Source organism: Aphelocoma coerulescens, chromosome 6 (assembly GCF_041296385.1).
Source record: "Aphelocoma coerulescens isolate FSJ_1873_10779 chromosome 6, UR_Acoe_1.0, whole genome shotgun sequence".
Taxonomy (NCBI): Eukaryota; Metazoa; Chordata; class Aves; order Passeriformes; family Corvidae; genus Aphelocoma; species Aphelocoma coerulescens.
Genome location: NC_091020.1, coordinates 21254613 through 21281514, shown reverse-complemented (window position 1 = coordinate 21281514; position 26902 = coordinate 21254613). Strand labels below are relative to the sequence as shown.

The window sequence follows — 26902 nt, the reverse complement described above, 5'->3', positions numbered from 1 at the left end:
CAGCTCCCGGCGCTCCCAGCGCTCCGGGCACGGGCTCGCGCTCCGCCCTTGGCGCAGGCGCGCTGCGGGGTCGGGCGGCGGTGACGGGCGGCGCGGCTGCGCTCAGCGCTCGCCGCCTTTCCCCGCGGCGGCCCGGGAGCTCCGTCCTGCCCCGGCCACCGGCCCTGTGCCGCGTCCCGCCTGCCGAAGGAGGGGCCGCCCCGGCCGTCCCGCGATAGGGCGGATTTGCCGCCTTCCCGTTCGCTCCCCTTTCTCCGCCGCCGCACGCGTGACGCCTTTGTCAGGCTCCGGGCCCTCGGCTGGGCCCGCTCCTCCGCCCGGGGCCATGGCCGAGCAGACGGGCTTGGCACTGCCGCAGACCATGGACAGGTACGGGGAGGGAACGTTCGGGCTGGGCCTGTGAGCCTCCCGCGGCGGGTTTGGGGTCGGTGTCGCGAGTCCGGTTTCATTTTTTGCCTTCTAAAATCCCTGGTGGTCTGGGAGAAGTTGTGCGAGCGCTGTCGTAAAGTAGCGCAAGGTACCGTGGGCAGCTGAGGGGTGTGGAGGGACCGCTCCCGGAGCCCTCGGGCAGCAGGAGGTGTGTGTGTCCCTGAGCTGGCACGGGCTCTGGGGCAGATGGGGGCCTGTAGGAGCCTGGCCCTGTCCCGGGGTCTGGGAGAGCCTCTGGGTATGGAACGCACTGACGTGCACGTAAAGTGAGGCACCAAAAGATGACCTAAGCTTAGCCGGCCCTGTGTGTTTTGTTGCTGGTTTTATGATCGGAAGAAAGCCTAGAATTGCTTTCTGGAGCGTTCTTGAAAATTACAACCTTAGAAGTATTTTGACTTAAGTATCTTTCCTCTTATATAATTATTAACTTGTAAATTCTGTTTATTATACTTGTTTTCTCTTTATGCTTTTATTTAAACGTGTAGCACTTTCACCCTGTTCCACTGAGCACTTAAGATTCCTTAACTGTCATTTTGACTCATCGAGGAAGCCCTTGCAGACTGTCCCTACAAATAGTAAACCACATTGCCTCTAAGGAAAGAGTATTTAGTGAAATACAGCCTGTCATCAGGCAGGTGATGGAAATACAAACTATATGAGACAGGGGTAGAACTTGTGCAGCCTGGAAGGTGAGGATAAGAAGTTCCAGTTTGATGCAGAAAGAAGATAAAAGTGATTTGGGGAGAAAAAGTTTGTGTTTTAGAAAAACTCAAAAAGTGGGAGATGACGAAGGGATGGTTTAGGTTATAAGAGTATTGCAGAATCAACTCCTCTTAAACTAAAAAAAAACCAAAACCAAACCAACAAAATTTCATCTTCATCCTGAATTTTGTAATCTAGTAATATATAGTATTTTGTGTTTTGGAATTCTAGGGACCCATAAGACTCTGGGTGGATGCCCTGCTGCCCATGGCTATTGTGTCACACTCTGAAGTCCTAGTTCACCCTGTTGGGAAATGGCTGTAGGGTGGCGTTTATAATCTTTGTTGTGGCCAACTGTTAAATTAAACAGTTAATTAAAAAAAAAAAGGGACATTAGTTACCTGGTTGCCACAACAGTCTACTGTTCTTCAGTTGTTGCCTGTAACAGAGATGTGGGTTTTGATATACATTTAATATTCTTGTATCCTTTCAAGTTTGTGAAATTATAATTTGTGTCTCTGTCTCTTTTCAAAGACTTTTTCTAGTATACTTGAAGTAGCTTCAAATCTAAAAAAATTGGAAAGTGTCTCTGATTTCCTTAATAACAAGGACAACAGGGAAAGAATTTGAAATACCTAAGTAGCATAAGAGGAGGTATGAAGAGAGGCTGTAGCTTCCATATAAGAATTCATTGGGCTCAGTATAGGAAACTTTAGAAACAGGAGTTTGACAGGTGGTGAATGTAGTAGTAAGAAGGAACCAAGTATTTGGGGTTTTAGTTTAATTCAGAGTGTAGCACAACATCAATAGAAGGATTTTGGACTAACCAAGACCTCAAAATGCAGTTGGTGTAAATAATCTTTCTGGTTTATATTGGGTTTATGGAGCAGGGTTACATTTGAATAAACATATTTTTATTCATCTGATGTTTCTGAAGGTTGTACATAACTGTTGTCACATTGTTTGTAGTGGTGATCAAGATAAACCTTCAGTATTTCATCTTAAGTGACATACCCCATGGTTAAATTATCTGTGGGGATTCTGAGGAATGGAAATACTTCTTCTGTCCTGTTATCTTTTTTGCTCATGACAGATACTTGTTTTCCTCAGTGAGAAAAAAAATTAGATATGTAAAAGCTTAGGAGTAATTGCTAATACATTATAGCTTAACACAAAGTGCATACTTTAAAATAAAATACAGATCTTTTAGTGAAGGATGCAGAAAACAGCTTTCCAGTGAGGATGAATTTCATTTGGATTGTAATGGTTAAGGAGCAGAAAAAGAAGGGTTTTCTTCTGTTTCCAGTACCTAGATGACCACCAACAGTGGTGACATGCTGTTGTATCAGCAATTAGGTGTTGCTGTAAATCTGAATGCATGCACTGCTTTGTATACAAGGGTCAGAGCTCTCAGAGCAAATTCTTTAGCTCTCTATTTGTAAGAGGGAATAGTTGGATTCTTCTCTTGACTTTTAGATTCTATACCTGTATGATTACGTTTTTTTCCTTCATAAAGCAAGTTGGATTTCTCCAGTGCAAGGACTGACTTGATAGCATCTCCACATTGTTGCTGAGGATTCATCTTTCTCTGATGTAATTTTGTTCCATCCTTTATTTTCACTGCATAATTTCAGTCTAGAAGCAACACATGGATTTATAACAAAGAAGGTAAATAGCTGTTAAGATATAAAGAGTTAGTTACTCAAAATTTCTAGCTAAGGATTTTATACTTACCTGAAGGATTGGCTATAGCATAAATACAAGAAGCATGACCATGAAGTGACACTGCATTGTGGAGTTGTCTCATCTGCAGCATTTAGGAGACTAATCCATATGACTGACATGATCTTTTCTAGCCTTAACATTGGAATTTCCATCCCCCTTGTAATTTTTTTCTTCTCATTCATGTTTAAATAAAAGTTCCAGATAATAAGTCTCAAAATACTATCCTTTTCTGCAAGCAGAAATCTTTTCAATCTGTGGTAAAAAGCCGTATTTCTGGACTAATATGTACACTTGAAGGCAGGGATTAGTCAGTTGTCTAAATGGTGAGATTTTATTATTTAATTATTTTTAATCCATTTGTTCGTGTTAGTTTAATGCATAAATTACAGAATTATAGTAATCTTCATTAAAACTTGAAGTTATGTGGCAATGAGTTTTTTATGTGCTGTTAGTGTGAGCTGTAATGCTAAAATGTACTCATATTTTTAAGCTTTATTCTCTTTACTTCAGTTGAATTACGTGTGGATTGCTCTTGCAATTGGTTATATCAAGGCTTCAGAATGCTGGGGTTTGTTTTTTGTAGCGCGTCCTGTGGTAGCGATTTGTGGTATTTCATATACTATCCAAGTTAAAGACAACTGTTCCCTTCTTTCCATATATTTGCCACTTGGTCAGAACATGGTCATCATTGCTTTCTGTTACTTCAGTCTTCAAAGATGTTAGTCAAAATTTGATGGATAATCTGCTGAAGGCTTGTGCACGTACATGCTGAAGAATCAACATAGTGGTAATTTTAGCATGGTTTAATTTTTGAATTAGCATTCTTCATTTTCTGACTGGATAGTAGTTGCTCAGTTATAGTCAATATCCTTGATAAAAACTAGAGGAACATGATGTGACTTTAACCCTCTACCCTTGCCATTCCCCGTTGAAAGGAGACAAGAGAGCTGAAATTGCAGGTAGACTTTAAAAGCAATTAAACAATAAATTGTAGTTTGCTTAAGAAATTACTTATGGTATCAAGAGAGGAGTACTGTTGCAACTAATTTTTCTCTTTGCCAGATCATTGATTTATTGAAAAAATGCTAGCAATTGTAGGTCAAAAATTGTAAAATAGTGTTGGGTTTTCTACTGCAGTTTTTTGAACTGTCATCTGATTCCATTGTAATTTTCTTTTTTTTTTTTTTCAAGATGAAAGAATATGCAATGGCTTTATACATAATCTTCAGTTTCTCTTTCCATTCCAGTCACCATTTGTGGTGGTATTTGTGTTGAGATCAGTCTTTTCCTTCCTTCTTTGAAAGTGCAGGCACTGATTTAGTTTTATTTGCACAATTAACTGTTGATACTTTAGTAACTATTTAGTAACTAAGTAGATACTATTAGTAACCTAATACATGGTTTTGGATTAAGACCCTAATGCTACAACCTAGACAGTGTAATTAGTGCAGTGTGGTCCTTGATTGAAGATGTTTATTCTGAACGTCTTAAACTTGTACTGGATGTTGTGCTCTGATTTCTCTCACTGACAGAAGTTGACACACAAGTAACTCTTTGTATGAGTGGAGTTCAACCAGATAAGATACGCAGAGTAATAAGCAACATAAAACACAATAAAGGATTTATGTATTATTTTTCACAGAATGCCATCTCTGCAGTTACTCAGTCTATTTGTTCTACTTGTACTGATTAAGCATGTCTCTCTTGTCCTATCTGAAGTAATTATTTTCTTTCTTCACAACAGCGTTAAACTCTTTTGAGAGAGGTCTTCCTAACTTCTGATCAAAATCTTTCAGTACCTAGAAGTACCTGGCTTTCTGTTGTTCCTTGAGAGTAGGTTATTCATGCTTAGAATGAAAGGCTGTGTAAGAGTAAAGAATGGACCATGCTGGGTTAATATCTACCAGAACAGAAACAAGGGGTTTGTTTTTCCCTGTCTTTACCCCAGCTATTTGGAAGTTGATGTTGATACAGGATGGAAAAAGCAAAATCACACCTATCTTGGAGGGTGGGTTTCAAGAAAGAAAGTTTGAAACAATAATAACTTTGTAATAGCTTGGCTTTCTCCTTACTGCTTCGTGCCAGGTACATCCTTTACTATTTTGCTTCACTTTATGTTGAAGGTTCTATGTGGATTGACTTTTTCCTGTGTCTTATCAGTAAAGATGATTAGTGGAGACTTAATGCAGACCTGTACACTGCCTTTTGCCCGTGTGAAATATACAGGTGTCAGCATGTTATTTATAAACTATCTTAGCCTTTTGACTGTCTTCTTATGTATATTATTGTTCTATCTTTGATGTCTGATTTGATATGCTTAGGAACAAATGTACATGTTTTAATTGCTGCTTTACAATTAACTTCTACCTGCATACAGTAGGTAATTATTCTTCCTATTTAAGTGTAGGGAAACTCCTAAGAGACAACTTAAAATTTTTTGTACTCAAAATCTCATGGTATCCCATGTATTATGAAGGCATTCAAATAATATTTTCATATGTTGTATTCACTATATCTGAAAAGGCTATACAAACCCCTGTTTATTATATGGATCTCTTCCATATAAAAGTGTTCAGACTCTGTAATAGTGCCTATTGCGCTAATGGTTTCCTTTGCCATGGTGTCTTAAAGTGCTCACTGAAGTTGGAACTTCTGACAATTAATGCAAATGTGTTGAATAAATATATGTATAATAATTTAGACACCTATCAAAAGGTTCAGGTATCAATTTCAGAACATCTTTTTTAAAGTAATACTTAAAGTGGTAATGAATGTAAGAGCTGGTTTAGGCTAATTTGGTGCTTTTGACATCTTAACCTGCTTATGGTCTTTCTGCACTGCACAGAGATTGGAAAATTCCTGGTGTGAAAATAAGTGCTTTCTGATGCACCTTTTCTTTCCATCTCAGCAGCAGAATGGACCAAGTACTAGATTTTTATAGGATGTAATATCTACCTTTATCAAAAGAGTTCATGACTTGCTCATGCTTTTACTGGCATTTGTAGTTTACCACAAGTAGCGAATTCATTGTCAGTGCAAAAGAATAAGAGGACTCAATCTGAAGTGGTTAAAGCAAACTGCTTCTGGCTGATGTTTCTAAATGAAACTGTTGAGATTGCATAAGTTTGGTCAAGGGGCTGGAGCACGTGACTTACTAGAAAAAGCTAGAAAGAACTAAGCCTGCCTGAAGGAGGGATGGCTTGGGAGATCTGATAACCTTCTACCTACAAAGGAGGCTGTTTAGAAGACTGACAGTGGAGATTCCTGGCAGGATGATGAGAATCAACTGTAAATTTGAACAGAGGAGTGTTCAGCATGTGAGGATGGGGATGATGCAGTTGAGCTTGGGAACAGGTTGCCCAGTGCAGATGCAGATCTCTGCCCATGGGGCTTTCCTGGACCCAGCTCTGCTGTTTGGTCTGAATTCAGTATTGCTTCTGTCTTGGGCAGGAGGTCTGACAAGATCACCTGTGGTCCCTTCCAACCTGTAATTTTGTGATACCAGGTCTAGATGCAGTCCCAGTTTACGTGGGAAAACAGCACAGTATCATTTGCACTGCATAACTTAAGCATACTATGCTGGAGGTGCCAATAGGGAGGTACAGTCCACTGACACCTTCTAGCAAATCTGCACTTGGCCTTTTTTTAGCAGTGGCTCTGAATTTGTACCTAAAAGTTAAGATAACTTCCTGTCTAGTGGGACTGGGATCTTGCTTTTTTTTCTCTTAAGAATTTTTGCTCCTGTCATGTTAATGCTAATGTGAGTGCTTTTTGTCAAAAATTTCTAAAACTCAGTGGAAGTGCTTATGCTCAGGATTTTTGTGTCATTGATTCTGAGGGAAGGATTAGACATGTCCTGCCTAACACTACTGTAGGATAAGAAAATTTACAATCACAATGTTCACTTTCAAATGCTGCTTTAAAAAAAATGCACTGAAGTTGTATTAAATCAGGGACTAGCTGTTCATTTGTTTCTAAGTTAAGATAAAAATTAAACTGGCCTGCTATATAATAGTTTCCCCTATAACAAGTAAAACCTGTTGATTTAAGGGCTAACCAGGGAATTTTTGTATGTGCTTATGTTTGGAAACAACTCACAGAAGCAAACATTTTGGATAAGTGTTATTAGTGCTTCTAGGTTTTCAGGTGATTGCTGATGAGAAGTATGGACTATTTAGTGTTCTCAGTTTATGTATCTCTGCCTGTTTCCCCCTATGGCCATGCAGCTTTTCTTCAATGTGTACAAATTAAAAGAAACTGCTAACACAGTGGGAAGGTGGTAAATAATAGAGTCGTCATGGACAAGAGGGACTGGCATTCAGTGGTATTTCTTTTTTAAAGCCATTTTGATGTGATTTATTATTTCTTCACAATCTTTCTAGAAAAAAGACAAGACCCTCTATCCCTCTATTTTAAATCTGCAGTGTGGTCATTATGTACCTTCCAGATCTCTTCTCATTTGTTTATTCTAAGTGCCTCCTCCTGGAATGTGAATATTTTTGTTTAGAAGTGTATATTTTTTATTGGACTAAGATGTGCCAACATAAGTTAGCTTTCTGTGAGGGATATAATTACAGAAGACCATGTGCAGGGTGCGTGTGACTGTTCTGCTGGTGAGTCATGCAGTCAGTTCCACAGCCTGTCGAGGAGAGTTACTTAATGTTATGATCAGACACCTTGCAATTTTGTTCACATTTATTCAGAGTAAAGGCATTTCCAAATTTTCAATGTCTGCCACATTTGATAGGTGGTTTTTTGTTGTTCTTGAGGTATTAACATACCAAGAATTTATCTTGTTGGCGTTTAAAGTTTTTTGGTAATTTTTAGGTCAGAAATGGTTCCAATTTTTATTATTAGGATTATATAAGACGACTGACTTAAGTAGAGCTTTTTGGTTTTTCTGTTATATTGTAAATTATCTGATAAAAAATAGAAATTATAAACTGAGAATAACTTGAGTAACAGTGTCTGTCATAAACTCTTGAGTTCAAAGCAATTTGCCTTCTTTGGAGTCTTCCACTTTTTGCAATCGTAGGACTACCCTTCCATTTTTTTTTCTTCTCTTTTCTTTGGAAGAACACAACAGGAAGATTGCTTACCCTGTATGGTCAGTTTACCCATGAAACTCTCTAGGAATACATAAAAAAATCAAACTTGTATTTCACAAATACTTTCCCTAAAAATTGAATGTAAAGCAAGGAGCCATGTTTGGTTTCTAACAGATGTCTATGCTAATGTATTTACTTTTGTAACTAAAGCTACTGTGCTTAAAGATTCATTTGTACTTCTGCATTTACTATGTGACACTGGAAAATGGCTGCAGGAGATTGAGCTCACGTGATAGAGACTGAATAACTTTGCATTTCTATCATTTGCTTATCACAGCAACAGCTTAATGTCAAGTTGGTTACAGTTTTAGGCAGGTCAGACTTGGTCTATTCTGTATGTAGGTCGCTCCTGATATTTGTAGCATCTGTCATCTACTCTGTACATGCACCATAAAAACCAGTATTGGTATTTCTCTTATGCAACTCCCCCTTTCCCCCAGTGCAAAATGGCATTGTTTAATGTTGGTTAGTAGAAACTACATATTTTTGTCTTCCTTTGGAGTCTGGTCATCTTAGAGGTAATTAATAAGTAATTAAGATGTTTAAAGTCACATTCAAGGAAGTAACTTTAAATAGCCTCTAAAATGCAATTTCCTAGTTGCTTCACATCTCTGTTACTTCCTCTGTTTGCGATTATTGACAGATGTCAAACAATGCATGAGAAAATGTTTTCCCTATATAGTATCATGTGCTATCTGCATTATAAAAAAATCCATTAAATTTTTAAAGCATTAACGTAATGCTATTAGAATTCTTCACTGTTTGCTATGTATGTATGTATGTACTTGACTATGTGTCAGCTTTCTGTTCAAATCATGTTGTTCAAAGCATGTGTCAGTTTTGGAAGTAAATTATTTTTTTGTGTATGTGTATGGGGTTCTTCGTTTAGGTTTTGTTTGGTTGGTTTTTCTGTTGCCACTTAGTTTTAGTCACTTTTGATTTTCCTCCTAAGATGGTGAGAATCAGTATTACCCCGCCCAGCAGGCACTCAGTAGCTTAAATTGTTAGCTGTAGGCCAAGCTGCTAATACACAATAGTAAGAGTTTAGTTAGCAAAATATATAATGTTTAGTAATAAAGTGCTTATTGTATGAGTAATAGTTTTTCCTGATTTGTTCTTTGCATATCTCTAGAAGGGCCCTGTTCTCCCTCCCTCACTTAAGAATAAATAAAGAGAAATAAAACAAATGCTTCTAACATAAAAATTAATTGTATATTTAAAGGCTGACAGCAAGGCCACTGAGCTTTGGTGACTTCTCAGCTTTTCCTTTTGAAAAAGTGAGAGTATGGTAATACTAAAGCCTTTAAGATAACTGAATTCTGAAGACTTTGCAAAAGGAATGTGTCTGAATAACTGGTTTCAAAAGTTTAAATTATCCAGAATGAAAGCTAATTTTTTTTTCTGACAGTCTAGATTTGGCAAACTAGAGACTAAAACCTGACAAGATAGGTAGATCTGGGGAGGGATTCCTTATTCTAAGATGGCTAGAAACAGACCATAAAAACCTCCTAAGGCCCAATTTAAGCACAATACGTGATGCTTGGCAGTCAAAGGTTTAATTTTATCCACAAGCTAGAAAGCAGCCAGCAGGATTCAGTGAACTGTCCTTTACTTGAATCTCTGCCTTTTCATAGTGCAATGAATGCAAGTGTAAAATACAGCTATAATTGAGAATATAATAAAGCTTGAATTCAACTTTCAATAATCAGTAGATCTTTCTGGTGTACTTTCTAGTTAATTATTCTATGGGGTTCTAATGTCTTTGTTTACTGGATTTTAGTTACCCATATGCTTTTATTAAAAGCTTTCTAAAATCTAGTTTATACAATGTCATCCTGAGGTTAGAGGAAGTCAGAACCTATATGTGATACCACTTGTGTGAGCATATGTTCACACCAACATTAGCTTGATATTCTCTATTTAAGCTGTTTCTATTGAATGCACTGCTTTTGTAGTAAAGTGTAGTTACTGTTATGTCTAGATTCTTATCAATGTCTCCTTTACACAGCATTACATGCTATCCTGAATGACTAGGCAGAGCAGATTGTGTATAAGGTCAATTGACTTTCAGGACTGCCTTTGAGCATTTTAGACTTTGTTTCAAGGTGACAACTTGTTTTCTAGCTGAGTGATACAGGCTAGCATATGGCTGCTATGCCATGCTACCTTAAAAGCATCCGCTGAAGTCACGACGGAGCATCTAAGACCGCTATTTTTGCACTGCTATCTCTGTTCTTCACTCAGTGTATTTCCCTTGTGTGTTTTTCCCCTTAGGATAGTGTAATGGTTTTTTGAGTTTGATAGGTGGGTCTTGGATTGAAGATAAAGTATTTTCCATTGTGTTTGATGCCCAAGAAAATACTGGGGAAAGAGTGGTGTTCCATCTATAATCCTGCATGTGAGTTCATCTCTTCTGGCACTTAATCTCCTCTGTGAAGTGTGACATAAGCTAACATTTCTTGGGTTAACGATATTCCTCCCTTTATAGCCTTTATCAGGGGTTTGTAGGCTAGGCTTGCATTCTCTTGTGACCAGGCAGTGGTCCTCTAGCACAAGATCTTACTGCTGCTGGTTCTTCACTCTCAGGAAAAGGAAATGCTTAGTGGTAGCATTTGCAATATGGTGTTTCTCTTGCTTTTTGAGAGAACAGTTTGTTGTACCCCTACTAAAATTCCAGGCAGCTCTATAGCAGCCAAATGCTACTAGGTAACTCCATTTTTCTGACATCCTAGTCTTCTACTTAAACATGATCGTGTAGCACTTAGAGTGTAGTTGGCAAGTTTAGTGTAAAGCTTATCACTATTCATCATCAAAGGTACTTTATCTGTCGACATAGACTGTACATAAAAAGTTGTTATAGAAGCTCATGAAAAATTGCCTCTTCCAAACAGCAGACTTGTGGCTCATCCTTTAGAACAGTGCCTTTTTATGGCTAGTTATTGGAATGCTTTCAGTCATTTCTTCCAAGGTATGTTTTCATGCCTCACTGATGTGGCTCTCTGTGCTATCATTGCTATCAGTTATGTTTCACCTTTTCACTTTCTTCTTTTTGGATGTGAAATTTAATTGCAATAAGCTGCTGAGACACTTGGTGCTTAACAGGACAAGGATGCTTTACTCTTAGAGCAAGATATCCTGCCACTTTAAGGAAAATAGGTGTGCTTTATGATGTGGGAGAAATGCAGAAAATTTCTTATTTTACTAAAGAACTGTAATGAGAGGGAAAAATGTGGTTTTAGCTCATAATTCTAGAGCATGTCATGCATGTTCAAATTTGCATTTCCCACGGTAAGAGTTAGGTCTAAAAGTCTAGTAGAATTTTGTTGTCTGAGAAGTTTTCTGGTTTTGCTGGCCATTCATATTTGTATGCCACTGAACACAAATGGGAAAATTCCAAGATGTTTCCATTCCTACTTGCAGAACTGAATATTTGAAACCAGAGCATGAAACAGCTGTGCTGTCCCAGTCTAGCAGGTCATCTTCCATTAAGTGTTGTGGATACAAGGATATCTGCTGGGCTTATGGAGCTTTACAAATTTTTGCAGATCTTTTACTGTTGTGTATATATAATCAACATACTGCTTTTAAATTACTTTTTTGTATTGCTTTACACAGTCATGCCTCCTTGAAAGCAAAGCTGTTTCATTATGAATTCAGCTTTCACAAATTGAGTCAGATTTGATTTAAATAACATGAATAAGGTACTGTCTTCCCTCCTGTCTAAGACTGGTTTTGGAAAAAAGTAACCTTTTGAAGGGGTATAGCTTAATAAAAAGGAGAGCTGTCCAGGTATGTCTGATACTGGAGATCTTACAGATTTGTTGGAGCTGTAGCTCCCACTGTGTACCAGAGAGAGAGGGCTCCTTACCGGTTAGAAACTTGTGGTTTGGAGGAACCTGGTTTTAGGCAGGCCTTGGTTTCTTAGATTAGTCATGTAACATTTGGAGTATAGGATCTCTAATCTTCAATACAACTTTTTCCCCATCTGCTTTGCTCTTAACACAAGCAGTGTCCTGAAAAGAGTTTGTCTTTGCTAGAGAAAAAAACACATGCAAAAAACGCATTATTCTCAGAGTCAGAATACAATTTTTGAGACTGGAAACCTGCATCTGCTGGGGAGCTGAATATAAAAGGCATTTGTAACCTTATATTCAGAGCTGCAATAGTGATATTGGTCTGGGGTTTTGTATGTTTTGTTTTGATTTTTTTTTTTTTTTTGAGCCAAGGAAGTGTGGAAAAATACATTAGTGTTATTGATTTGGCTATGTAGAAAGTCATCAAGGAAAAAGGTTTGAGTTTCTATCAGAAACAATGCTTTGTTCCACCTTTTCAACCCTTTCTATTTCAGGTTATCTGAGTAGCAACCTGATTCAGTGGTAAGAACCAAGGTCATATTTTATTCAGTACAAGAAAATGGAAAATCTGGCAAGAGCCTAGATACCTGTTTTGAAATGGTTTTATTTAGTCCTTTCGGCTACAGCTGCTGTCAATGGAGAGAGATAAAGCTGATGACAGTATAGAGGGAATTTACTGTTCATTATTCATGACTTGCTAAAGGTTTAAGTCTGTAAAGGATTTTGTTATTCCTTTCATAGGTCTTTCAGGTTTTCAGGTATGACTGGCTGGCAAGAAATTGGATGAAGCAATTAAAGAAAAGATGCTTTTTTTTTTTTTTACTTTACTAACCTTGACAGAGAACTTGAGAACAGAATTTAATCTACAACCATTGTCATGGACAAATTCACTAGTTAAAATTGCACTGTAGCAAGACTATGTTCATGCTTAAATCTGTCATTATTTGAATAAACTCTGCACTTGCATTTTGTCATGATATCCTCAGACCTAACTAGCTCTGTTGTGAAGCCTTTAATATATATAAAAAAATCTGAATTACAAATTTAGAGCAGTTGTAGAGTTAAATAGGATGTGGAATGAATGAGTGAATATTTACCTGTAATGCAGACAAAAACTGCTGAAGAGGAACAATGATCAGTACTATTGTATGGTATTATTTGTTCTTAAAGTAAATTTGGGCATTCTTAATGTAAATAAAAATCAATAAACAGTGCAAGAACTTGTATTCTGTAAGAACTCCTTGATATTGAGTGCAATGAACCAAAATGTCACCCATGCTTTGTAATCCTTACAAATCTTCATTGTGGTCTCATCATTTTCATCTAGATTCTTACTGACTTGTGGCTTGTCTGTCTTTCCTCCTCCTGCTTAGGAAGGTTAATGTGTCCTTTCCTTTGGGACTGCAGTAGGTGCACATTGGGAGTATGAAGGCAAAAAGAAGGGTGGTGTTGCAGGAGTGAATATCATGACAATTTTGATACAAACCAATGTGGGGAAGGACAGAAAGAAGCCAAGTCAAACTTTGATTTTACCTTCCCATTAAGGTGAATGGAAGAAACAACAGTTCTGATTCCAGATGTCAGTCATCAACTGAAAAGTCTTCTCAAATGCTAACTGAGGCAGCTCTAGTTTTAGGCCATCACAGTTTAAATTTACATCTGTACCTACCAAAATGTGTTCTGTACTTACAACTGGACATGTGGACATTACAGGTTCATTTTATGGATTGTTCAGTGTTGTTAAATTGCTATTTCTCCAGTCTTCCCTGGAATCTGAATCTCAAATTTACCCTTTTACAAGTATGCCAGTAATAAATTGCTACAGGTTGCCTTCTGCTCTGACACACTTGCAACTTTTTCAACATACTTCTACTACTATAGATGTTAAAAAGATTCAGTGCTTTAAAGAATGTCTTGCAAGCATTTTATAGGCACAGTTATTTCTATTAAAAAAACAAGGCTATTCTTCTGTAAAGAAACACTTGGAATTTACAAATAAAATACTACCCAAGATAGTGAGATCTTAAAACCAAAGCTGTTAGACAACAATATTTTTCATTTCTTGAAGTTGGAGCCCGACAAAATTGTTTCCCATTGCAGATTCCCCCTTCTTTTTCCTCAAAGAGAAGTTAAAAACAAACAAAAACAAAGTGAGAGGAAAAAACAAACAAAAACAAAGTGATGAACCACTGTAACATCCTGGCATAGAATCCGCAATCATGATTCTCAGATAATAAAGTTGTTTTGTTTACTAGTGCCAGAGCATTTCTCAGTTTCTTCTTCTCTCAATTACTGTCTGTTACTGGTTACATATAAGAAACCTTTTAGTGTTTTGTCTTAATGATGTTAAGAGAACAAAACTTCTTCATCAAAATAGTGATGCAAAACTTCGGTTAGGTCACAATGTCTAATTAGATTGTGTCTTGGTAGTTAAATTATAGGGATGCTGTTGCTGTGCTCCTTTATAAGGGTTTAATTATGATTGCAGTGGCTTGCATAAAATATTTTTTAAAAATGAAACCGTTATATAAATACTTATAGTAAGATCCTTATTTTGATAAATTCTGTTTTATTATGTAAGCTTCCATATCTTCAGTATGGGAATTAACAAATTGTTTCACAGTAAAAATTATTGGCTGAACATACCTGATATTTTCCTAGTTCAGATCCATATTTTGCTTTTTCTTGTAAGTTGGCCAAAAGTCTGGCCTAATCATCAGACCAGATATCTGGGAGTTCCTAGGTTCTGTGCTCACTTCAGGTCAGGTTGTATAGACTGTCAGTATTGTGTTTTCTCCTTACAGAATTAATATATTTGAATTTTCAAGTCCACATAATGCTCTAAGGCAGAAATTTCCTCCTCTACTGGTACAATAGTATTCTTGAAGTACTTTGTAACTTAATTTTTATTATACAGAGTCAACTTGTTTGAACTAAAGTCTTTACCTTTTCAAAGAGAGGGAATGAATTTGATATAATTGTTTAGAGTTTTTTGTGATATGTTGTATCATTTGTGTTGTTTTATCATTTAAGTGGATTGGACTTAGTTTCCCAAATAACAGACTACAATATTGATCTTATATTTCTAAAATTAAAAAAAACTTACCAAAATGTCTGTTGTAGAAGGAGATGATAAAACATTAAAAAAATATGGATTTTTCATATGTATTATTCAAAGGTTGGACTACAGTCTCAATGCTTTTTAACCATAAATTATCTAAAAGTTTAATTAATAATTCAGACTGTATAAAGTAGTTGTTTAGCTATCTGTAAAATTATGCTTATTATGTTGATTTTATAGCAAAACCGTGGTACAAAATACGTAACTTCTGGTGATTAAGAAGGAAGTAACAACCATCATCTCCTCTAGGTGCACATTTTCTAAAGCTGCATGCTTGCACATGTGAATGTTTATTTTAAGCGTGTAAAAGTAGCAGAAAATATATATTTTTTTTCCTTCCTGTGATTACAGAAGCTGCTGGGTTTGTTTTGCTACCGATGAGGATGATCGGACAGCAGAGTGGGTGAGACCCTGCAGGTGCAGGGGCTCTACCAAATGGGTGCATCAGACTTGTCTGCAGCGCTGGGTGGATGAAAAGCAAAGAGGAAACAGTACTGCTAGAGTTGCTTGTCCTCAGTGCAATGCAGAATATTTAATAGTATTTCCAAAGCTAGGTAAGATATGGATCATTTAAATTGTTCTTTCTTTATTTGTTCTTGCTTTCTTGTTTTTTTCCTTTCTTGTACTTGGAGCACCATTTCTGTTGAAAACTTGTCTGTTATCTTTTCCAGACAGAAAGAAATAACTTTATATTCTGCTTGCATCCTATTTGGTGGCTTAGTTAAATACCTTCTGAAACTTTTGGATGTATTCCACTTAGGTATATAGATAAATCTTGTGATTGACCTGTAATTATTTCCTGGCTAATGGGATTATTTTTCTTGTTGAGCAGAAGGTGACTTCTTTCAGCAATTGCCACACAGCACATAAACACATCCTTTTTTTGACTCAGCTTGCAGAGACACTTATCAGAGGAAATTCAGAGCAGAATTTCCTAAGCAGCATGTGGTATTACTGGAAAAACATACTTTCACTTTGGTCAGGAGGTGTTTCTGAGTCAATATTGCCCTGTAATCAAGAGGCAGAATATTTATGATTGCTGGGTCCTGCTCTTGCTCTGTTTGTCAAGGTGAAAAAAAAAGTTGGACATGATCTCCCAGATTAGCCAAGTACTCTTACTTCTTACTTGAGTATCCAAGTAGGATAATGCACAGTACGTTGCATGTATTTAAATTAGCAGTGCTTGCTGTTATTTCAGCCCTCATTTGCCCATGTGTTCTATGGGATATATTAAGCAAATCAAGAAAATGAAATGTTGCCATGGAAACGTAAATTTTGTTTAAAAGTAAAACTGCTTCTTAAAGAAACAGTGATGTAGCAAGTGAGTGCAGGCTTTTAGAGGATTTTTAAGAAGATTTTTTAAGTATCTAATTTCTGTAATGAAAGAGCTGAAAATAATTTACTGCCAGTGCTTTGGGACAGGACCCCTTTCTTATTAGTTTAAGGGCTTACAAAATTAAGGTATCAAGGGAATTTTGAGTGGTGACATTTATTTCCATGATAGAACAGTGAGTAATGGGAAAGAAAATATACACAACAATACTGTATTGTTGATATTAAAAAAGACATAAACCAGTATGAAACTTACTGCAAGTTATTCATATAACAACCACAATTTGGCTTTGCTGAATAAGGTAAATCTCCATCATAAAGAAGGCATCAAATGATAACATTTAGCATTGGCTTTGGGAAGAAAGCTGGGTTTCTGTCTGGGCCTAGAATGCACCACAAAACTTGACACTGTTTAAAATTCTTCCTTGTGTCTTGACTGATGAAATTGTAAAGTGAGCTGCATTTGCATTTTATTTTGACAATGGGCAAAAGGGGAAGCAACTATAATTTGAACAGGATACATTAACATAGCAAGCATTTTAATTTGTTCCTGTAGTTTGTGGCATACTGTATTTGAAAGCTTAGATTCCAACAGTCCTGGATTCTGAAGCTGGCCTAAAATTTTTGCATGAGGTTGTTCAGCTCTTACATGCAGATGTGTGAGACTGCCTTCATGTATTTTGATATATTTTCCCTCACAATACCATCTTTTTCCATTTTTAAAGATAAGGGCATAAAAATTCAGACTTGTGTAAGAGTACACAAGACATCGGTAGTAGAGCAGGGAAATGAATCTGGGTCCATGGAACATCAATCATGACCTTGAAGTGCCTTAAACAGTCTTGCCCTTTTGTAGCTCTGTCTAGTAACCCAAAGCTGTTACAGCACAGTTCAACTACAAGTCAATCAAGGTCACACCAGGCAGAGTTAGGACAGTAAGAATTTTCCAAGAGGCCTTGCTAGTGGCCCTGTTTCTTCTGCAGCAGGTGTCTTTTGAAGACAGTACTAGTTGTACCCTTCAAGAATCTTGAGCAGGGAATTACTTGAGCAGGGAAGAAGTAACGAGTAAAGCTTTCCTGAGGCATCACAGTACAGAAGCTTATTTACATTAAGACTTCCCTAATGTACTGCTGGAAACCTTTTTCTAAAAATTCTGTGAAAGGACACCCCCAACACAAATTCTAATTTATAATTATAGTTTAGAAGTGATATCAACTTGAGGAGACATCAGTGAATATCTTTATAAGTAACAGTGGGTGTCTTTTTATGTGTTTACTAGCTCAAAAACAACCTCTCATGATAGATCTCAAAATCATAATTCCATTTCAGATTTGATAGTGCCTATCAGTTTTGGTGATTGGTGGTAATTATGTTCCTGTGAACTGTTTTCTGCTCTTCTGAGAACTTTCACTAAATACAAAAACATTATTACTACTTTGAAAGTAACCAAAGTATCTCTTAGATAATTATTTCAGTTTAATAAACAGAAAACAGTTTGGCAGAGAAAAACTCTTCAAAGCATGATATATTTTTCAAAATGAAAAATATTTTTGTTTCATATTTCCTTATTTAATTTGGGTATCAGTGATATTTTTTTTCCTGTTTCTTCCTCAATATCATCTTAAAAAACAAACCAGGTTTGTCCTCCTTTCTCACTTCCTTCCTAAGGGCTAATTAAAAGATTGTTTCAATAATTTTTTTCTAGTATTGTCTCAAGATTTTACACCCGATTCTTTAGCCAGGCTTCTCTTAATCATTAGTATCAGTAGGTGCAATTTGTTAGGACTTGTAATGTTACAAGGCAACCTTCAGTGTCATTTGTGTCTCCTGTCTTCAAGCCTAAGTTTTCAAAATGGTACAACCAAACAATTTTTTCAGTGACTCTGGGAAACAGTCAAGATGTGTAAACTACTGTGCATTTAGTACTTGTTATGACCTTGTTGCTACTTCCAGCATATTGATAGACATCTCAGCGCCTTCTTAAGTGTGTTCTGGAAAGTCAAACACACAGTTAGGAGTTGAACTGGATGTTCCTGTTGCTTTTTTTCACTGGCTGACTTGAGCTGAGTAGAACTGGGGTTTTTGAAATCATTCACAATTGAGCTGTTGTCTAGAAAAAGAAGAAGTAACTAAGTCATGAAACAGGAGTCACAATTTTGTCACTGTGGGTAAACTTTGATAGACATGGAGAATTAGTTACTTGAGGAATGCCTGTAGGCTGGTTTTGAGAATTGTCACTGATTTTGGTAGGAAAAAGTAGGAGGGAGCTAACAGGAGCTGTTCATGCATAGGAGCTGTGGGAGGACAGTCTGTATGTAGAATTTGTTGACAAATACAAAAGTAATGCGGATTATGGTGATGATGTTTTTCAGTTCCATATATACATTTCAGTGTTCTGGCTTTTGTTTCACTCGTGCTCTTGCAATCCCTCAAAGAAGAGATGCAGGCATTGCCCTTGTTTACCTCACCAAAGGTAGTCAGGGTATTTATTGTCTTGCCCTGTGTAGGTCTGGAAAGTGCCATTGTGCATAGACAGAACAATGAAACTATTCATGTGTTGTTGTCAAAGGCACTGAATAACCTGAATAGGAGTATTTTTTCCTCCAGTGTTTTGAGAGGTGATCCTCTAAACATACTGAATGCAGCCTCTTCCAGTGGAAGGAATCTTTTGTATTAACTGTGCTACTTTTTACTGCATAGCAGGATAGTTTAGTGACAGAATTTTCAGGTGAAGCTGTCAAAGATAAGGACATGAAGTACATTACAACAAATGGGTATTTTTTCCTTTAGAAAACTGAAATATCTAACAAATAAAAAAGCCACTAAGCCTGAAGTGGTTTCTACAAAACAATTCTTATTCAACACAAAGGAAGCTAATCGGTGGGTAAATTAGTGCTTTAAAGCAGTATATCAATCTCTTGGAAAGATTATGTGGTAAATGAAATGGTAGGTAGAAAGAAGTTTAGCTTAATAGCTTTTTAATGATATATTCTCACTTAAACAGCACGTGTGGTATGTCAGACTTGTATTTTGCCTCATTTGTTCTTTCTTATTGGTCATGCTGACCTTTCTACAGTATGCTTTTATGTTGTATCTATATATATCTATCTTGAAACCTTACTTTTCCTTTATCACAGGTCCAGTTGTTTACGTTTTGGATCTTGCAGATCGCCTGATCTCAAAGGCATGTCCCTTTGCTGCAGCTGGGATAATGGTGGGCTCTATATACTGGACAGCCGTTACGTACGGAGCTGTGACGGTCATGCAGGTACACACGTATTCTCTCTTCTTGCTGTCTTTGAAAGCAAAAGTCAATTCAGACTCCTCTTTCCTTGGCTTAAAAAATGCTTAGCTGCTTTCAGTGTAGTTAACAAGTGAATTCAAGGTGGTTTTTCACTTCTAACTGGTCATAGTTTATAAACGCAAGTGTGCCTGTTCAGGCATGGTTCAGTCTGCAACTAACAAAATGCACTACTGCTCTCGCTGGCTGCCCTTTGTATGGCAGACTGGTGAACCCAAAACTGTTCTCATAGAAAAGGTACCAGCTAGGTACCACCTAGCTAGCAATAATGAGTAATTATTCAGAAAGGACATGAGATTTAATCTTCTCTCTTACCTGGAGAAAAACTTTGCTAGTAATGTTCAAAGGGCTGAAATTGGAACACAGTAGATTATTTTTTGGATAATATGATATTTTTTTTTTAATTGTATAAAGGAAGATACATGCTCTGAATGATGCAATTCATTCTTAAACAAGAAATGCAAAACACTGCAAATTAATAGTGTTTTAATTACTTCAGCCTGTATGATTAGTTGAAAGGGGAAAAATACTTTTCCTGCTTCTGTTCTTGTGAACTTGCTATTTAAATAGAAAAGTAATGTTGACAGGTGGTAGACTATTAACTATGGAAAGACTTCATGGCCATTCTAGTTCAACCACAAGACCAGATTTTTCAGATTGTACAATCAGAAGCACCTTCATTACCATTTTAGTTGTTTCTGCATCAAGTCCATAACCTGTGTTTTGCCTGAAAGCATAAAAGTATTTCTGATGCTAATTCAGCTGTAGATAGAATTAACAAATCTGTATGTTAATAAATACTCCTCTACGCAGTTCTGATTTTAAATATACAACCTGGTCCTTCTCCATGTAAGTCATTTGGCACTAGTTCTTGCATTGTGTGGTACTGCCCTCAAGATCTCAAGATCGTGTGCTGTTTTGGTTCTGAAAGCAGAAATGGAGCCCTGCAGTCTCCCTGTACCAGTGTGGCCAAGGGTCAAGTAGCTGCATAAGGGATGTGTAATGGCTTTCAACACCACCTCCATTCCAGTGGATGAGTCTGTGTATTACAGAGTGGTGCACTTAAATATTTTCTCATTGGATATTTTGTTCTTGTGGCTCCAACAGGAACATTGCAACCATCTATAATACTACAACCAGATTTTGGAAGTGCACCAGTCCTTTTCTCCTTGCTCACTGCTACACTGAGCCCTTTTCTGTAGGAAACTGTGATCTTTTTAGCTGGCCTAGAACTCCATAGCCAAATGGAAAGATAAATGCTTCTTTCTGAAGTTGTTTTGCTTTTGAAATGAGGATCTGTCTAAACATTAGTTTAGGCAGCTGGTCAAATCCCAGGTATGAAAAATTAGCTATTTTCATGATTTAATGTTTTGATTGTATGGATGGCATGCTGGGCAAGACAGTAATTTATTTTTGCTTATAAAGGAGGAGATTTAGCGGGTAGTGGAGGGAAGCTGTTCCACCCTTTTGCCACCACAGCATTGCTAGGTTTAATGCAACTTGTCTCCTGATGCATTTCAGACTCCTTTTCTTCAGTTGAAGGGCCAGAGAGAAGCACAAAAGCTATTTTTAAAGCTATTTTAAACTTCAGGTGCAGAAAAATAAGTACAGGATTGACATTGTGGTAGCTAAGTCTGTAACAAGTCAGATGGGGTTACTAAAAGCAGAGAAATACAGTAATCTAAAGCAGAAAGAGACAAGATACTGAGGCTTTTTTTTGACGGGCAATGACTATAAGGAGAAAAAGGATAGTGTCAGACTTCACAGCTTGGGTAAAAGATACTGAAGAAGCTGGAAGACAAATGTTGAATGTTTTTTCAGGAATAATCTTTTGGCAGCAACAGTATTGCTTATGCCTATTTTTAGAGGCTGTGGTATATAACATAACTTCCTGTTCTAGAGGCATAACATGGAATGGTTTTCAAAGCAAGGCAAGAGTGTACAGTTTAAAGGTACTGTGGTACATTACCGTAGCTTCTTCTCCGTGTCCTGCCTATTCCAGAAGTACTGGGTTTGTTGTTTTCTTTTTTAAAATTTTGTTATTGTTTCATGTTCTTACCTCCTAATTCTAATTTTTGTGCAATTGAAGACTTGATAAGTTACTGCATTCATGGGGAAAACGAGAAGTCAATGAAAACACATGAGAAAATCCAGTGCTTTACAAACGTAATTATTACTTTAGTGTTTTTAGTCTTCCCAGATTCTTAGGGAAAAAGTCATGAAAGAGCCTGTTCTTCCTGGAAGCAGTTCAAGGACTTTGTTAGCATTTATACTGCTTAAATTGAGACAGCTCTAGAGGCTATCTACCACTCTGATGTCTTTTTTTATCCTCAGTCCTATTAGATTTATTTAAAGTTAAAACAGTGTACTTTTTAGAAGACATAAGGCACCGTTCTGTTAGTTTTAATATGTGCATTTTATAAATGGAAAATTCTGATTAATTTTTTTATATGCCAGTAGGAAAGTGTAGACACAGCAATAATAATGATCCTTTAAAATCCTTGAACTAACCACATTTGAAAATAAGGTACATGTGAAGATATGCTGCTATTTCCACTACAGTTGAAAATAATGTACATCTTCCTGCATTGTCCAGAGAAACAACAGTTAAATACTGTGATCTCTGTTATATACAGTATTCCTAAAACCCATGAAATTTTGATTAGAACATCCTGAGATACTTACTATCTACTTATGTAGATACGTTCTATCTACTACTACTTACCTACTTACTATTTATCCTTTGAACTGTAGTATCTGATCAATTTCTGAGTGTAGAATTAATCATTGTAAAACTGTAAATTCTTAAAAGCATTTTGGAAAGCATGCCATATTATTAGTGTTTCAGATGTTTAGGCTTTTACTTACACAGAAACACATGAAACTTCTCTTGAGATGGTAGGGAGTTGTGTTACAGCTCTCTGCAAGATTAATGATTTGCAAAGTAGGGCTGGTAGCTCACCTGCATTATGCTCCATAAGCAATCAAGGATGCAAAGAGAAAACAGTAAATTAAATAAAACACTATTCTTTTTTTCTTTTAAATGTGTGGGCAGCTTCAAACAAGCTCAACTTTTTAGGTTACATTTTTGTTCATTTGTACATCATTACATTGTTGTGGCCTTTGTTATGTTTGTCAACTATATGCATATTTTCCAGGTTGTGGGTCACAAAGAAGGTCTTGATGTGATGGAGAGAGCTGATCCTTTATTCCTTTTGATTGGCCTTCCCACTATCCCAGTCATGCTAATATTGGGCAAGATGATCCGTTGGGAGGACTATGTGCTCAGACTGTGGCGCAAATACTCTAATAAGCTACAAATTTTGAACAGCATATTTCCAGGTAATGGGATTAAATTTAAAAGGAAATGCCAAGATTGAATTTCTGCCTCTAGGAGATGGGGATAGGCAAGAAGTTTTTGCCATTTTTAAGTAGAGGTGATTAACACCATCCCTCTATTTCATGTTCATTCTGTTTAGATTGTATTTCTATGGTATGTCCTGAGAAAGGTGAGGCAGGACTAGCAGGAACATGGTTTCAGTTCAGGCTTTAGTAACAAAACAAACTACTAAAATTCATGGGTCTTACTTGAAAGTAGAAATTACTGCAGTCACTTAATGGAAACAGAATATTCACTGAGGGATAGTTCTCAAAAAGTGGTTGGGCTATAGATTTGTAGTGGAGTGGGGAGTGGGCAATAATGTACTTCGTGTTCTTTTTGAGGCAGTGGCTATGTAACCTTTTCTTCCCCCATTCTTATCCCTTTAGGCATTGGATGTCCTGTTCCTCGTATCCCAGCAGAGGCCAACCCTTTGGCAGATCACGTCTCTGCCACACGTATTCTGTGTGGAGCTCTAGTTTTCCCTACTATTGCCACAATAGTTGGCAAGCTTATGTTCAGCAGTGTTAACTCAAATCTACAAAGGACAATCTTGGTAAGTTTCAGTACTATTTGTTTCATAAATTATAATAGTACAGGAATATGAAGTGTTGTGAGGGAGCGAGGCAAAGGAAAAAGGAACATAAATTGATCCAGAATATTAAGAGCGACATTTGATTAAAGGAAGGGATTTTTTAAGGTTGTCTGTCTTAGCAGTGGACAAACATTGTGTGTGTGAAAGACTGCCTTTATGACTGAAATTAATCTCAGTTCATGACAAGGCTGAAACTTGCATCAGCCTACTGTAGTAGGCAGGCCTTAGCAGTAATTAGGGCTGACAATGAAGATGAGGAGCCAGCATCTTCTAAAAACAATCTCTGTAAGGGAAGACTGGGGTTTATATTATAAACCTTTCCATATTAGCTTTTGTTTACTGATTTTGAGAGAAACCCTTTGTTTCTTATTTTAATAAGGAGAGGAAAATTAACTCTCCATAGAATTCAAATGGAGGGGGAATGACAATCTCTTCCTTTGTGAATAACCTCTCTGGTTGCAGCCTTTCAAGGGGAAGCACACTGAGTTTGATAATACGGTATCCCTGGTCATCTGACTGTCACTTCAGCCCCTGTTTTCAATTTCTGCATGTTTATACACCCCTCTCTTCTATATGGAACAGTGATATTGCAAATGTTTATGCAGACTAAAAGCTTCTTGGTGTCTCATTTTGAAGACCTGAGAGAAACATATTGTAAAGCTTTCTAGAGGGGAAAAAAGTTTGTTTTACAAAAATAGCTTTTATTTTACTCCACTTTTGGCAAGTGTGGTTTTTCACATCTAGTTATAGAATGGTTATCAGTATTATTCCTTGTGCCGTGTGTAGTTTATATTCAGAGAAGGGAGGAAAGCAGATACATATCTGCATTTTCTTTGTTCTTGAAATAAGATTTTGATTTTTTTATATTTAGGATATTGGTGAGACTTTCAAGGAAATAAAAGCTTTTATAGATTCAGTATGTAATCCCTTTAGGTAACATTAACCTCTGTAATGGTGCACTGTGACAGAAAACTTTGAGATACTCATTTGGAATTGTACTAATTAGTTAATCTTTGGAAGAAAATACCATATGTTCAGAAAAAAAATCTTTGACTGGAAATTTTTAAGAACATTTGCAATGATATGACACTGAACTGTGCAGGTTTTCAAAATATCTTTTTATTTCAGGGTGGAATTGCTTTTGTTGCTATAAAAGGAGCTTTTAAGGTTTACTTCAAGCAGCAGCAATATTTGCGCCAAGCTCACCGCAAAATTTTAAATTATCCTGAGCAAGAAGGAGCGTAAGGCTGTAACCTCCAGATGTCACAGAGTCTCACCTAACAGGTTTCCATGTTGTATTGGTTCCATTGTTATTGCACAGTAGTGGAAAATTGTGATAAGTTGCTGCTCCTCTCTTTTTTTTTCTTTAAATACAATAAAGCACTGTCTTGTGGCAGGGTAAATCCTTTCAGCAACCACTGAACCTAAGAATGTGATTTGGCTTTCATTATTTTTTGGGTATTTCTGTTGGGCAATAGGCTTTTGAATTATTTTCTTTGAGCCAATATACTGAATGGAAAAAAGAGAATCAACTACAGAACATTTTAAATGTAGTTAATGTAGGCTATATCCAAATGCCTTTTCTATAGGTGTTTTCATACCCACACTGTCATTCAGTTTAGCATTTCACACAATGCAGGGAGATTGGTTTAGATAGAGAATGTGAGTCGTTACCAAGGAGAAGTAATTTTCCTTGGGTTTTGCTGGTATCAAACAGGGAGTGTGAAATACCCAAATGACAGAGAAAGCAGAAGATAGATCACTCTCTACAGGACTTGTATGTCAGCTTTAACCACCTAAGTATTAGGTGTTAAAATTAGCATGGCTTTCAGGTGACTGTTTTATTACTGGTAATTTTCAGTGTCCTGTTGTATCTTCTGCAGTGCCTAGTGTCATTTTCTCATGGCTTTACTGGTTTGTAACTGGTGCTGGATAGCATTTTTTTCCTCCACAGTAAAATAATTACAAGGGGGAAGCAAATTTCAGTTGCTTATTCTGTAGTTAAGTATTAGAGCACTTGTTAAGTTTCCATATTCCTTTATATTGTGTAAATACCCATACAAAAAATGTGAGAAAACAGCATTGAACACTAAAGCTACATTTGAACTGACAGAGCAGGGCATCCCCCTAAGCATCCAGATCTGAGCATGTAACTCAGCTCTAGGACTAGGCTCTCCTGCCCTAGTGGAAGGGCTGGCTGCAAGGGGCTGACACTACACTCTGGGTACCTGAGCTGAGCATCCTGCCAGTAGGGTAGGTGCTCTTAAGGTAACTTGACTCCATTTTGTAAAGGACTAAAGGATAAATCTTAAATGTGTAATTAAGTTTATTTATACAGTAGGCTTTACTGTTCCAATATGTCTAGAGTAGTCAGCTGAGGGAGACGTTAGCACTTCCGTTATTTGATGTATTTATAAACCTAATTTCAACAGAAATTGATTGTTTTGTGAAGTTAAATTCTGACAAACATAATATGGCCATTGCATATTCATACCAGACCTAATCTAGATTTCGTATTTGAAGTTCTTTCTTAACAACAATTTCTTTGTTTTTTCTGAGTTTTTTCTTTTCCTTGTTCATATTAGGATGTCAGATGCATGGAGAATGGCTTAAAAAAATCTTCTAGTGGAATTATTCATAAGTAAATATTTCTTTTCACCAGACATGAAGTAAATACAGAAAGGACTTCCTCTTTGACTGCAATAATGTATGTTAAGAGAAATTCAAAATAAGGTACCTTTTCTATAGTGTGTTTATCTCAATTACCAAGATGTAATATTTTAAAACTGTACAAAAGTGTATATAAAGGCCAGTTAGTATTAAAAACCTATACAGGTGTTAAGAATTATACAGTCAATCAATATCAAATACTTTTGAGGCTCTTGCTGTAATGGAAGAATTACTATAACCTTGTAAGTCTGCTGATTATATTTGTCTTAGTGGGCTCACTTTTATATACATCTTAAACTGAGTAGCAGCCTCTGAAAGTTGCTACACTCTGTAAGATAGTCTTGAAACAATATAATATGTATTTCTTACAGAATGCCTCGTTTCAAGAAAACAGCTTTTCAGTGGTCTTCACTGTATATATTTCCAAGCAATTTACTACTGTTTTTTAAAGTCTCATGGAGAGAATTTAATGATGCAAATTAGTGGGTTTGAAACTTGCTTCATGGGAAAGTTCATTGTCTCCTCTGGAAGTTAAAGCTATTGTAAAAATAAAATTATAAAATACTGTATGGACTGTAAGATGATTTCACATGAGTGGTTAAAGGTCATTACTCTGTAAATCTTGTTTTTAAGTATTGAAAATTATAGTTATGTTGAATTAGGTTGAATAAATATTTTTTACACTC

At 36.8% G+C, this 26902-nt stretch overlaps 1 protein-coding gene across 1 annotated transcript; it reads left to right on the top strand.

Annotated features, from left to right (window-relative positions):
* Positions 1-286: 286 nt before the first annotated feature.
* MARCHF5 (membrane associated ring-CH-type finger 5) lies at positions 287-26902 on the top strand. The gene is made up of 6 exons (XM_069019726.1): positions 287-369; positions 15291-15493; positions 19409-19539; positions 22731-22914; positions 23341-23507; positions 24675-26902. Exons 1-6 carry the CDS (start codon positions 326-328, stop codon positions 24789-24791), a joined length of 846 nt encoding a protein of 281 aa, XP_068875827.1. The 5' UTR covers positions 287-325; the 3' UTR covers positions 24792-26902.